The sequence below is a fragment of the Sipha flava genome, unplaced genomic scaffold (genome assembly GCF_003268045.1).
Source record: "Sipha flava isolate LNK unplaced genomic scaffold, YSA_version1 89_pilon_pilon, whole genome shotgun sequence".
NCBI lineage: Eukaryota > Metazoa > Arthropoda > Insecta > Hemiptera > Aphididae > Sipha > Sipha flava.
The window spans coordinates 1,299,238-1,313,478 of record NW_020273631.1 but is presented as its reverse complement, the minus strand read 5'-3'; the positions used below and the strand labels follow the sequence as shown (position 1 = coordinate 1,313,478).

At 41.3% G+C, this 14,241-nt stretch overlaps 1 protein-coding gene across 1 annotated transcript in view; it reads left to right on the top strand.

Annotated features, from left to right (window-relative positions):
* Nucleotides 1-8,316: 8,316 nt before the first annotated feature.
* LOC112693649 (cadherin-related tumor suppressor) overlaps nucleotides 8,317-14,241 on the top strand; it is a 32,454-nt gene continuing 26,529 nt past the window's right edge. Inside the window, exon 1 of the mRNA XM_025568818.1 lies at nucleotides 8,317-14,089. Within this exon, the coding sequence (XP_025424603.1) occupies nucleotides 8,945-14,089 (5,145 nt within the window). The 5' untranslated portion in view covers nucleotides 8,317-8,944. The remainder of the gene's footprint in view (nucleotides 14,090-14,241) is intronic.

Sequence of the window (14,241 nt, the reverse complement as noted above, 5' to 3'; positions counted from 1 at the left end):
AGACTAAAGATTACTAGAGACTAGCAAATTACAAGCAAACAAGAAAGAAATAACAAATACATGGAAAATTATATGACTGAGTACATTAATGAGAAGATTACGAGAATTGAATATTTAAAGAAATTTAGCTTAAAATTTGCAAATCAGTGGTTTTAAATTGTATTAATTATATTTTATTATTTGTATTTCGTACACCTAAGTGATAACTAGTTGACTTCCAAATCAACGATTTAAAATTGTTTATATTTTATCATTTTTTTTTAACACACATTAAATTAGAACCAATTCGGCTATAGGTACCTAATAAAATACCTTTTTCAGACGGGAACCAACTCGGCACGTAGGGTTGGAGCTCGGGGACCAATTCGGTACCAACCAATATTACAATGCAACAATACATACCGGTCATAGGTATACAATCAAAATCGGATATCGAATTCAGCAAAAATCAATTAATAAAATTGTGTATCATTTTATTTTCAACTTTGCGGAATATTCACAATATAGTCTAATTTCCAAACCATTGCCATAATATTTCATAACATGACCTACTAGGGTTGCGATAATTTTATTTTTTCAAAATACTTATACTGGGTTATTCATATAAATTTTAGGGTAGATAACCGGTAGCATATTATTATAAACATGTTATGATATTTGATAGTGAGAGTTCTGAGAATATTAGAAAAATTATAGTATTAAATATCTACCTATATCATACAAGTACATTAATTACTGTTTAAATTAAAATTCGATTTGAAATATAATTTGTTTGTTATAAACAAAATCTAAATATTTCTTAATATATGTATGCGAAATACTTGGGCGGATTTGAATAAGTTACTGACCATTTTATTGAAAATAATTGCTACAAGTACATATTAAAAAAGTGTGTATAAAAATAAAATAAATGTTTTTTCGTATGTTTAATTTTGAAAATTATGTATTCAGGAATTTCTATGATGTTTAACAACAGTGCCTATGGGCTACGACTAAGACCTTGTTTCCGCGTGTATTTTTATTGGATATGCTTTTATTTTATTCATTGTATTTTTGAAACGCGTTATCGAAATGGACTTGTGAAAATGTAATTTTTATAATAAAAAATAGAATAATTAAATTAAACATGTACCTATATTTTTTATTTAATTATAATATTAAATACAGAAACATAAGTGTTTTTGATTTGTTAATTATTAAATTAAAAATTCAAAATCCATAAAATTTTATTTTTTAATAAATATGCATTTTCGAAGCTAAATGTTTTCATTAATGCGAACCACAGATTTGTTAACTTAGAGGCTACAGGATAACAAAAAATAGTCCATATTATTTTTACTCTGTATTAATGGTTAAAAATTGCCTATTTGCTCACAAAAATATTAATTGTTAATTTTGGCGTCAATCAGGTATAATTTAATCAATGTGATCAGTTTAATTGTATAATGTTATGTTGCTGAAAATTGTATTGCTATTCGAAGATTTGATCAGTTAAGTTATTACCTATCAGTTATATTAATTTGTTTCCATTAACTAGGAATGTTTACGATGGAGAATTTAAACAATTAATATTCACACTGAAACCGTGTTAAAGTAATGAATCATATTTTCGTTACTGGTTACTTTTAATTTAATAACAATTTTAATGGTTGTTTATAGTTAACTATGAAAGATGAAATATGATTAAACTTGTTATAAGTATTAGGTACCCAACAAATCTCGACAACAGACTTCAACGTCTTATGGTTGATATTTTATTATTAACATCAATAGATATATTATTATATTATATAATTTATATAATTAATAATTAATATTTTTATAACGTTATAGTTAATTATTAACTATCGAGGATGGAATTATTTTTTATTCCTTTTTCACATTTTTGCATGACGAAAATATTATTTTATCTACTTTAAAATAGAAACTGAGTTTAATTTTCAATTTTAATTAATTTAATTAAATAAATATTTAAAATTTAGAGTATATAAAAATATTTATTATAAGCCCAAACGAATTGTTTAAAACTGTTAAATAAATTATAATATAATGTAACTATAATATGTAATAATTGTATTCTAATGGCTGAAAGTGTTAAATGTGTGTATTTAATTATTTTATAAAATTTAACATAAGAAACTATTGTAGAAACATTTAATTAATGGGATGAAGTGGTTTCATTTATTTATTTTTTCGTGTAAATATAATTAGTTCAGAAATCCGTAATTGGTGGCGATATTTGACTAATATGTGCTATGGTTTTTCAACATTCTTCTTTTTAAACAATATTAATAGTTTGTTACCATAATCGTTAAAAGTAGTGATATTAACATTTTGGAAAAAAAAGATCGTATTTTCAAAGTTTACATTCAACACATGCGGTATCATACTTATGTGTTTAAACATTTTCAATGACAGCAAATCCTTATGTGATATTAATTATCAAGTTACTGCAGTTCGATAGATTGTTACAAATAACAAATCTTCCGACACGCGGAACTACAACACAATAGTCTATTAAGAAGATATAAAGATAAGATATTTTGATATTGGTACTATGGCCATTTGGCGGAATTTATCGGTTTCTGTAATTTTTTATTTCAATTGCTTCAAGCATGTTTCCAGACACTATTTGGTTGTGTTATAATAATGTCTTTCCAATGATAACGCCCACATTTTATCATGGGATCCGGTCGTTCTGTCAAAAACGCACCAGAGTAACGAGTATGTTCCGATAGAGAGCCGTGTCTCGTGTAGTAAAACGGCAAAATAGCATATTATTATACTCAATCACTCACTGTGGCCGTACAGTATATTATAATAAAACACTAAGCCAAACTCTTTGTTTCAATTATACAGGTTAGGTCAAACGCGATTCTTAACTGTAAATATTAATATATATGTACGTATGTACATCGATTTGTTTTCTCTCTATGATTTATATACTGGATCATTCACGTATATGTATGGAATTTAAATCAAAGTACACGACATACCTATGTACGTTTATTGGCTTAGTTTTAAATATATTATCATTAAATGTATTTACCTACAAAAAAATATTATTACGAACAACCCAATAATAGGATTGGGAAAACGTCTTGTGTAAATTTATGTATGTCAGTGTTTGTGAAATATCGAAAATTCAGTTTTATAGAATTGTATATAATACATATACATAATATAATAATATTAAAATAGTGTGCGCTCAGTTGTTAGAAGAAAACACATCACAACGGCTGCATCCGAGTTCCGTCCCAAAAATAAAAATGTAATTTAAAAATATACTAGATCCGTCCCGGGTTTTTTAAATAGATATACCAATTCCGTCCCGTGTCAAATTGAATAAATGATAATATCATATTATTTAGAAATAAAGATAATGAAGATAACATTATTTCAGCTATTGAACCAAATAAACTTTTCAGTCGTTATTTGTGCATGTCCATGCCATTTAATATATATATATATATATATATATATAAATGAATAGTATACAATATATATAGAGTGAAAAAGATAAAATTTTAATTATTAAAAATTAATTTAAATTTTGTTTTCACAAAGAAACAAGCAATAATATTAAACGATGGAAGTGTATTCAAAAACAATGCAAAGTATATATAAAAATTGGTATGAAAACTAAATTTGTTATAATTAAAGATCAGGTTTTTAGGTTCTTAAAAGCTTAAAATATGATGCTAATGTTCTAAAAATAACTTATGAAAATGTAAATAATATGAATACTTATTTTTTTTTTAATGCATTTTATAACATAAATTATTATACAAAATATTAAGTCTGGATTATAAAAAAAATTAAGGACGGAATTAGTATATACCTTTTTTTTAACTGGGACGGAATTGGTATATACCTTTTTTTAAATAGAGATGGAATTGGTATATACCTTTTTTTAAATAGAGATGGAATTGGTGTAAAAAAAGGTTCATGAGACGGAACTCGGATGCATCCATCAGAACTAATCGATATGTTACTAAATTGAAAGTTGAATGTACTATAGTTATTATATAAGTGAGATGGTATTTATAATTTTTTCAACATTTTTAAACCACATAATGCAACAGTGAGGTATATCATTTAGTTATATTTTAAATCATAGTATAAAAAAAAATTTAAATCAGATATCCGTACGTATAAATACACCGTACGTTCAATTTGATATTATGTCAGTCAAAATTTATCAATTAAAATGGCTCTGTGCGTTTGTAAATTTGCCATGATTGGCGTGTAAATTCATATGGAAAGTAGATATAAAACATTTTCATACGACCTCCCATCATATTCGTCTAAATTCCGAATTATCAACATTTATCTCATAAAATAAATATGCGTAATGTATTAATATGTTTAATTTACGGTTTATGTTTTTGTTATGAAGTATTACAGTGGTAAACAATTATCATTATTATTATTATTGGTAATGTATTACGTACAAACTATCTAATACTTTATGTTGAATCATTGTTCATTTTGTTTTGACTTTTGACTATGTCAATACATAATAAACACATAAATAACATGGCATGGCTTAATGAAGATTATTTCAATAATACATTTTTTTAATGAAGAATGCAATTCGTAGGCTTAACTTGTTTATTGTACATTTTACATCAAGAATTATTTTGAACTTATGATTTTACATATAATGTTAAAACTATATTTATGTTTTTTTTTAATATAATTTAACATTGTATTTCAGTTATATCAATAATACGTTTAATATACAGCTATGCCTACTAGTCATAATAATTTAAATTCAAATCGTGTTAAACAGTAAGCAGTTCAAATTATTTGTCATTAATATACAATACTGATTTGTACAATATACATTTATTTTAACATTCGTGTAGGTATTTTAAATAGTGTCAAACGTTTGGTTCGTAACACATGTCTGATAATGTTTTATTCGAACTATAAGTGAAACTATGTATTTTCGGAAATACGGTGACAATATCATGCTTGTCAATCAGTAAGTGTGAGTCGAACATCTTCCTTCGATGTTCACGCCGGGGCAAGATAAAAGAATTACCTACCTACAATAATAGCGGTCTTCTGAAAATCGTATCGAATAGAGGGAAATATTTGAATTAATCTCGTGTGTTCACCCGGGATGAGCACATGTTTGTGCAGTTAAACATATTTTTATTTAAATGTGTATCTTTTGTGATGGCATCGTCCGTAATACAGACTACGTTTTATATTCGAATACGTATAGGTATGTACGCGTGTATATTTATTTTTACATTAAAAAATAATGAAATCAATTACAATGCGAAAAATGCAAAGCTTACAGTGTATGTGTTTAAACATTTTTTTTTTACATTTCTTTGGAAGCGGGGAAAATTTAGTCTACTCGTTAAAATGAGAAACTAATAAATAATCGAAACGATTAACTCTAAAATGTTTGTACGACGGTACTTAACCGGTCACGTGTAGATACCGAATACCAGATGAACAAATGAACAAACGAGTCTCGTACAAAAGGTTAGATGTTGAATTTCCAAACACTCGTTACAGCCTACGTTGTTGTAGCACACTACACGTCGCAATACGGTCACACGTTTTCCTATTACTCCGGCACCTCCAGGTAGTACTACTTCGTATTGTTTTCACGATACATCTGATACGTGCATTATATTTTATGTATAAGTGTTTTGGTGCACCAATAACTAAACGGGTGCAAGACGAAATCGATTGGATTTTCATTTGTAAATAATGTCTACGTTTATGAAATGTATCTTAAAAAAATATGACCATTTCGATTAAAAGTTTTATAAATATTGGAAGATCATGCGGTTATTATCCTTGGGTATAAATATTTATACGTGTAGTTAAGAAAACAATATGATTTATAATATAATATATGTATTTATACTGTACAGTATATTAATTACCTAATATATGTTCGAATAATTATAATGTTAATGAAATATTTCTTGATAATGTCGAATATAATCGTTGACGGTCGATGGAATGTAATTTTGTTTGAAATCCATTTAATTATACATTTTTGAATCTTATGGAGGTTAATGTGTGAATCGCAGTGAAATCGATAATAAGCAGCAAGTGCCAAATATGGTATTCGAATAACATTAAAAAACAAACAAGAATATATGTTGGAGAAACGAGAAGAAAACAATATATTGTACGTTTGATGTTAATATTATTCTGAAACACCACTTAGAAGCGGGTAAACGATTCATTCGCAAATAATGAACGGAATGTAATCATAAAAACGAAAATGCATTAAATGATCATAATACGCAAAGTGTGATGTTAAAGTAACGGGTACGAACGCTTTTCTGCACACTCGCTATATTATAAATAGGCACGCGTTTTGAAAACATGACTGAATCTAATACGAAAAATTCATTTTTCAGTAGAACTATCCCCCCCCCCGCTGAACACGGGTACGTAAGATACCCGCTTAGTTGTCGTTCGACCGCACGGTATTAAAATAATACAAATCGAGAGTGATTTTTAAATCGATAAAAAAAAAAAAAAAAGAAAGAAAAAAACCAATTAGACGTAACGATATTGCGGCGCACGTCGCCGCGGCGGATACGTATTTGAATACACGGCTTTTCGACGTGGTTACACGGAACGCAAACAATATTATTTCCATCCGTACGCGCGCGTAGCCGATTCCCCGCGCCGCGCGTGCACACCAAATGCCAGACGGACAAATGAGCGAACGGGATACAAATCGTCGTCGGACATTGGATTTTTTCCGACGCTCATCGTGCAACGCGACGGGCGCGGAGGAGAGTCCTTAACCCCGGCGTGCACGCGGCCCCGCGCGCATTTCACTGCGGGTCCCGAACACACTCCGCGCACAACAATATTTATATACGTGCGTACAACGCGCGCATGCATACCCGGGCAGCGCGCGTTCCGTCGCTACCTGACGGACGGACGTCGTGGCGCGCGCGTTTTTTTTCCTTTACTTTTATATCCCCGAAAAATAAGCCGTACCTGCCCCCCCCTGACCGCGCCTGGCGATGTACGGGACACGGAACGATATTGAATAGGAGGCAGGTACCGCAGCAGCAGCCATCTGTCTCGCGTTTGGATGACACATTTGTGTTTTTATTCTCCTCCACAGGAGCGTCGTGTACATAGCCGCCGCGTGCACGGGTCGAGTATGCTGAACACCGTGCAATGAAAAGAGAAAAAGATAAAAGTCCTTGTAATGACGGTCGATGTCTTTTTGATATGTTTTTCGTCTTTGGATAATTCACGCGAAATATTGACCACGTGTATTACGCATGCGTAGTACGTTTAATGAAAAGTCACGCGCGTACACGCGTATTAATAACGAGAAAAAAAAAACGAAAACGTCAATAATTGACGGTTTGGTCGGTGGTTACGGGTAAACGTTTATCGGGTGGCGCGCTGATGGTGGGGGATGGGTCGATCGATTGCGCCGCCGTCAAACGACAGGTGGATCTTTTGTAGACACCGAATTCGGCGCGAGATCATTGTTTTAATATTCGGATTACCGTCTTTGATTTCCGACCGTACACGAAATCCACGCGGCCGCCGTTGCGGATCCTATTTCAACGGTATTTATTCTATCGAACACACACGGCTTATTATGTACAAATACGTGGTCGCCCGGTAGTAGTAACGTACACACGCGATACCGGGCGAGAAACGATGCGCACTGTTTGGTTACGATCGTACGTAGTACGTATTATTTATTGTGTATCGGATACCGAATATTCGAAACAATAATAATCATAACGATAATAACGATGATAATAATAATAATAATAATAAATAGTGCAAGATGACCGGACACAAAGCGCGGACGCACTCGCATGAATGGGAGCGAGCGCGGGCGCGGGCACGGCGAATCCCCCGTCACCGTCATACGCGTACCCGTGTACGTGTATGTGTGTGCGTGCACATACATATTATACGGTATAAGCGATCCGGTGGTGGGCGAGTGGCGAACGGGGTGCAGCCATCTTGAATACCTTCGACTGGAACCCGGCCGTGTATCCGAACACCAGTAAAATACTTGAAGCACCGTAGTCGTCGCAGTCGTCGTCGTTGTCCGACCGGCCGGTGTACACGCACACACGTCCGTATAATACACCTATAACACACACGCACACAAACGCCGCACAGGGCCGGCGGCGGATAATCTTGACAGGTAAAAACGGGCTCTCCGCCGCGGCGTGCGTACGACCGTAACCGGTTGGCGCGCGTAGTGGAGGGCCGGTGGTGGAGGACGCACGGGCTCCGTTGGCGGGCGGCGGGCGACGAGTATGGCTGTGTGGCCGGCGGGGTTAGAGCGTGGAACGCGCGCGCGCGCGCAGAAGGGGGCCGACCGAAAGAATGTTTCCACTTCGGATCCGACTGAGCCGATCGCCGCCGCTGCCGCTGCCGCTGATCCGACCGAGAACCAGTCTTCAGTATACGCACGCACACTCGTCCGTTCCGTTTAGCGTTACGTGCGTAGTACCGACCGCGTGCGCGTGTACACACCGCCCGTCGTCGTAGCGATTTATCCGCCGTGTGTGCGCGTCCGCGTTTTACACCGCTTACACATATCCGGCTGGACGCGTGCGTTATCCGTCCAGACGATATTTATTTATACGAATGTTATTTTCCCGTCTCTCTTGAAATCGTTTTCAAATCCGTATCGATCGCGCGTGAACGTAAATATTTCGCGCCAGCCAAACTCGACGATCCCTAGCCCTCGTGCATGTGTGTTGTAGTGTTTACGCGTTTCGCATCGTATTTTCCGAACCGTAGGGATCGTCATCGTCGTCGTGGTCGTAGTCGCGCGCGCCGTCGCCGTCCATGGATTACGGTAGTGCAGTGAGTGTTGTTCCGGTGCGCGGTGCGTAAGAGACGCGTGTGTGATGACCGGGTGATACCCGTCCAGTGAGCAGCGGTCACCCCGCGCACCATGTTATGGCGCGCCGTAGCGATATGCGCGGCATTGGCGTTCGCCGTGGCAGCCGGTACCGGCGGCGAGGCGGACAGCAACGCACGGGTGCAGCTGGAAGTGTTGGAAGGTCAGCCTCGCGGCACTGCCGTCGGACGGATACCCGTGAAGCCGGGCTTCGTCTACAGGTTCAACGAGCCGTCCGACGAGTTCGCGTTGAACGCGACCACGGGCGAGATAACCACCACGCAGATATTGGACAGGGAGTCGTTGTCCAACGACCGGTACGATCTGATCGTGCTGTCCAGTCAACCCACCTATCCGATCGAGGTGCGTATACTGGTGGTGGACGTTAACGACAACGCGCCCGAGTTCCCGGAACCGGTCATATCGGTGTCTTTTCCGGAGAGCGCGGCACCCGACAACAAAGTGCTATTGGACACGGCAACGGACAGGGACGCGGGCGTCAACGGCGTGTCGTCCGATTATCGGATCGTGGCCGGCAACGTGGACGACAAGTTCCGACTGGAAGTGACGTCCAACCCGGGTGGCGATCTGACGTACTTGTACCTGCGGACCACCGGTAAACTCGACCGGGAGACCGTGCCGTTCTACCAGCTCAACGTGTCGGTTCGGGACGGCGGTGTGCCCACCAGATACGGTTACCAGACGGTGAACGTGACCATACTGGACGTGAACGACAATCCACCGGTGTTCGCGCACACCGATTACAGCGCGTGGCTGAACGAGAGCGCGCCGCCGGGCACGTTCACGCTCCAGGTGACGGCCACGGACGCCGATCTGGGCGAGAACGGTCGGATCGTGTACTATTTACCGGAAACGGCCGAGACCCGATTTCGCGTGGACCCGGACACCGGTGTCATATACACCACGGAGACGCCCGATTGTCCGCAACAGAACTGTCCGCACGCGCAACAGCCGAGGACGTCCTGCCCGAAAAGTTGCGTTTTCACGGTGCACGCACGTGATCACGGTTCGCCCCGGCAGGACGGACGGGCGTACGTGACCGTTAGTCTGATCGACGCCAACGATCACGATCCGATCATCAAATTCCGCTACTTCCCTTCGAACGCGGCGTACGCGACCGTGGACGAGAACGCAATCAACGGTACCGTGGTGGCCGCCGTGTCCGTGATGGACCCGGACGAGGGGCTGAACGGCGAGACGACCGTGGAGATCATCACGGGAAACGAAATGAATCATTTTCGACTGGAATCGTCGCAGAGCTTTTACATCGTTCGGGTGCACGACGTCTTGGACAGGGAGCAGATCAACAAGTATAATCTGACCGTGTTAGCCAGTGACAAAGGGACCCCCGCCAGGACCACCGTGGCGTATCTGTTGATATACGTTAACGACATTAACGACCATGAACCGGTATTCGAGAAGAGCGAGTACTCGTCCACGCTAAGTGAACTGTCACCATTGGGCACGTACGTAGCCAGCATTACGGCCACCGACGAGGATACCGGTATCAATGCGCAGATTTACTACTCCATCGTGTCGGGTAACGATTTCGGTTGGTTTGACATCGATCCGGACACCGGGCTGGTCACGCTCAAAGGGCGTTTGGACCGAGAACAAATGGGCTCGGCCGAAATTAAAATTTCCGCTCGTGACGGCGGTCCTAATCCTAAATGGGCGTACACGCAGTTGAAAGTCATCGTTTTGGACGAAAATGACGAACGCCCGGAGTTCGCGCAGGAATTGATTATTGTTAAAATGTTGGAAAACGTGCCGGAGAATACATTAGTGGCCATGCTGACCGCTTCGGATCACGATCAAGGTACTAATGGTAGCGTATCGTATAGTTTACATCCCGAAGTCCAGTACAAGTACAAAGGTGCGTTCGCACTCGATTCTTTGACCGGACAACTAACTGTTAAAACACAGCTCGACCGGGAAAAAGTATCGGAGTACAAGATTAAAGTATTGGCTAAAGATCAAGGATTCCCGCCCAAATCGTCTACGGCTACCGTCATACTCGACGTACTAGACGTAAACGATAATGACCCCGTTTTCTATCCACAACAGTATATCGCGTTTATTGGGAACAATCAGCTGACGGACACCAGTCTTCTTACGGTTTCAGCGTATGACATCGACGAAGGAGAAAATTCGGTGGTTGAATATCGATTATCAAATGGCGGCGATTCTGGCCTTTTTTACATAGACGCCCGTGAAGGATCAATATATTTAAAGAGCAGTGGAGATCTTCCGAAATCCATATACCACCTAAACGTAACAGCTGTGGATAGGGACGGTCGGCGAGCTGCTGAAGACGCGACCGTAGTAATAATAAAAAATCCCGACGAATCGCTTAAATTCGATACGGTTGAAGGGTATTCGTTTCAGATTTACGAAGATCATATAGGTCAAGAAGACCCGGTTTCCAATCGACAAGTGGGCAGAATACGAGTCAAGGAAACTAAAGTCGATGTAACGTATTTCATAATGAACGGTGATAATGGAAATTTTAGAGTGGATCGAAACGGAGTGTTAATGACATGGAGGAAGATCGATCGGGAAAATCAATCGTTTTACAGTATACAAGTTGGTGCGATAGCGGGCGTGAAGTTTGGCACTACTCTGGTGAACGTTACGATTTTGGATGTCAACGACAACGAACCCTCGTTTGTCACCGTAATTGAGGAAGTTGATCTTTACGAAGATACGGCCGTTGGCCAAGAACTGTGCGTAGCCAGGGCTAAGGACAAGGATGTCGGGTTGAACGGCCGGGTAACTTACCGATTAGTATCCAAACCCGACGGTTTGTTTCGTATTACCGAGTCGTCCGGTATCGTGTACCTACATAAGCCGGTATATACAGCCCCGGGCACCGTACTAGCCGCCGAAATCGTGGCCACAGACTCGGGTACCCCCCCACTTAGTGCTAAGCATGTTGTTCTGTTCACCGTTCAAGATGTAAACGACCATACACCTGTATTCGATCAAACCTCGTACGAATCCTCGCTTTCCGAAGCCACCGCTGTAAACAGTAGATTCTTCGGGCTTACAGCTACCGATAAAGATTATGGGCCTAACGCCCGATTATCTTACGCAATTGAAGAAGGCGACGCAGAAGGAGATTTTGGAATTTTTCCCGACGGAATGTTGTACATCAAACACCGTCTGGACAGAGAGAGTAGAGATTATTACGCGCTTTCCGTGGTTGTCAGGGACGCGGGCACACCGGCTCGTAGTTCATCGGTGGTGGCTATTGTGCACGTGACTGACGAGAACGACAACAAACCGGAATTCGCAAATGTCACGTTCGATTTTCACATCAACGAAAATGAACCGGGCGGCACGTTCGTCGGCAAACTATCAGCATCCGATCGGGACACGGGTCGAAACGCCGAACTAACGTACTCCTTGATAAATTGTAAAACGGATTTCTTAATCGATCCGAAAAATGGATTTATCAGGACGCAACGAGAATTCGACAGGGAACAGTTGATCCGGGCCACGGAACAGAATGTTATCACGTTGGAGGCTACAGTATCGGACAACGGCCAGCATTCGCTGTACGACAAGGCCAAGGTGAACGTGTTCGTCAACGATGTGAATGACAACCGGCCACGATTTTTCCGACAACCGTATCGGGTGCAAGTGTCGGAAGGGTCGCCGGTGGGTACACACGTGCTACGAGTGTATACCACTGACGAAGACGATGGACAAAATGGTGCCGTGCACTACGTCATGGAGGATGGAGATGACGGCAAGTTTAAAATTGATAACGCGACCGGTATGATTACGATCAACGCGTTTTTGGACAGGGAGACACGCGCGTCGTACGTGTTGCGCGTCATCGCGTACGACAACGGCGCACCGGTGCGGCTCAACGCTTCGGCCGCGGTATCCGTGGAAGTGTTGGACGACAACGACAATCCGCCCAAGTTCGAATCTCCTCCGTCGGGCATATCGATTTTCGAGAACGCAACCGTCAACACGGAGCTGATCCGTTTCCGGGCCACGGATCCAGATTTGGGCGCGAACAGTGAAGTGAGATACTCCATAGTGTCCGGGAACCGACGAGACACGTTCCACATGGACGTCGTGACCGGTGTGTTGTACCTGCACAAACGGCTCGACTTCGAGGACATAAGTGCGTACGTGTTGAACATTTCCGCGTACGACAACGGCAATCCTAGGCTGTCTTCGGCGCTGTCGTTCCACGTGACCGTTCTGGACTGTAACGACAACCCACCACAATTCCCCAGCACGGCCATTGTGCGGCAAATCGTCGAAAACCTCGAACCGGGCACGTCCATTGTGCACGTGGTCGCCGACGACCCGGATTCCGACCTGAACGGCCTGGTGCACTATTCCATTACCCGGCAACAGCCGGACAACGACAGACGACGTTTCCAGATAAATGAGAAAACTGGCGTGATCAGTACGGTGCTGCCCATTGACCGGGAACAGGTAGACACGTACAGACTGACTGTGACGGCCGTTGACCAGGCCGTGCCACCGGAAACCCGGTTGTCGGCCGAGAAGACGGTGACCATCATAGTGGACGACGAGAACGACAACGCTCCAGTGTTCGTGTCCGTGGACACCGGGCTCGTACGGTCCCGGCAGGCCGGCGCGTTCATCATGTTCGCTACGGCCAGGGACTTGGACACTAGTACGAACGGTCTGGTCACGTACGAGATGGTGGGCGGCGACTCGGAACTGTTTTCCATACACCGGACGACCGGGGCCATCAGCTTGCGGCGTGAGCTCACCCGTCCCGAACGGTTGTACAGGTTGACGGTGCGTGCCACGGACGAGGCGGTGCAGTCGGAACGCAAGTCCACCGACGCGTACATCACCCTGCTGACGGACACCGGGGACAACAGCGGCGGACACAAGCTGACCGGTCTGAAAGAGTTCTACGAGGGGTCCGTATACGAAAACGAGCCTTTGGGCACTAGCGTGCTCAGGATGGACCCGTTGCCCGGGCAAATCGAATATTACGTGGTGAACGTGACCGGGCTCGACGGAAAGCAAGCGGATCGGATGTTTTCCGTGGACGTTAAACTGGGCGTGCTTTACACGGCCGCAGTGCTGGACAGGGAGGGTGGCGCCGACCAGTACGTCGTGCACGTTTATGCTACTAACATCGGATCGCAGACACCGAAAACCGGTCACATTCAGGTATTTTTTTTATTTTTATTTTTTATTATCATTATTATTATTATTTTTATTATTATTATAATTATTATTATTATATTCTACAACTTCTCCTTCTCCCCGTTGTTGTGCTCTTCTATACACAAATACACACACACATATACACAATCGAGTAC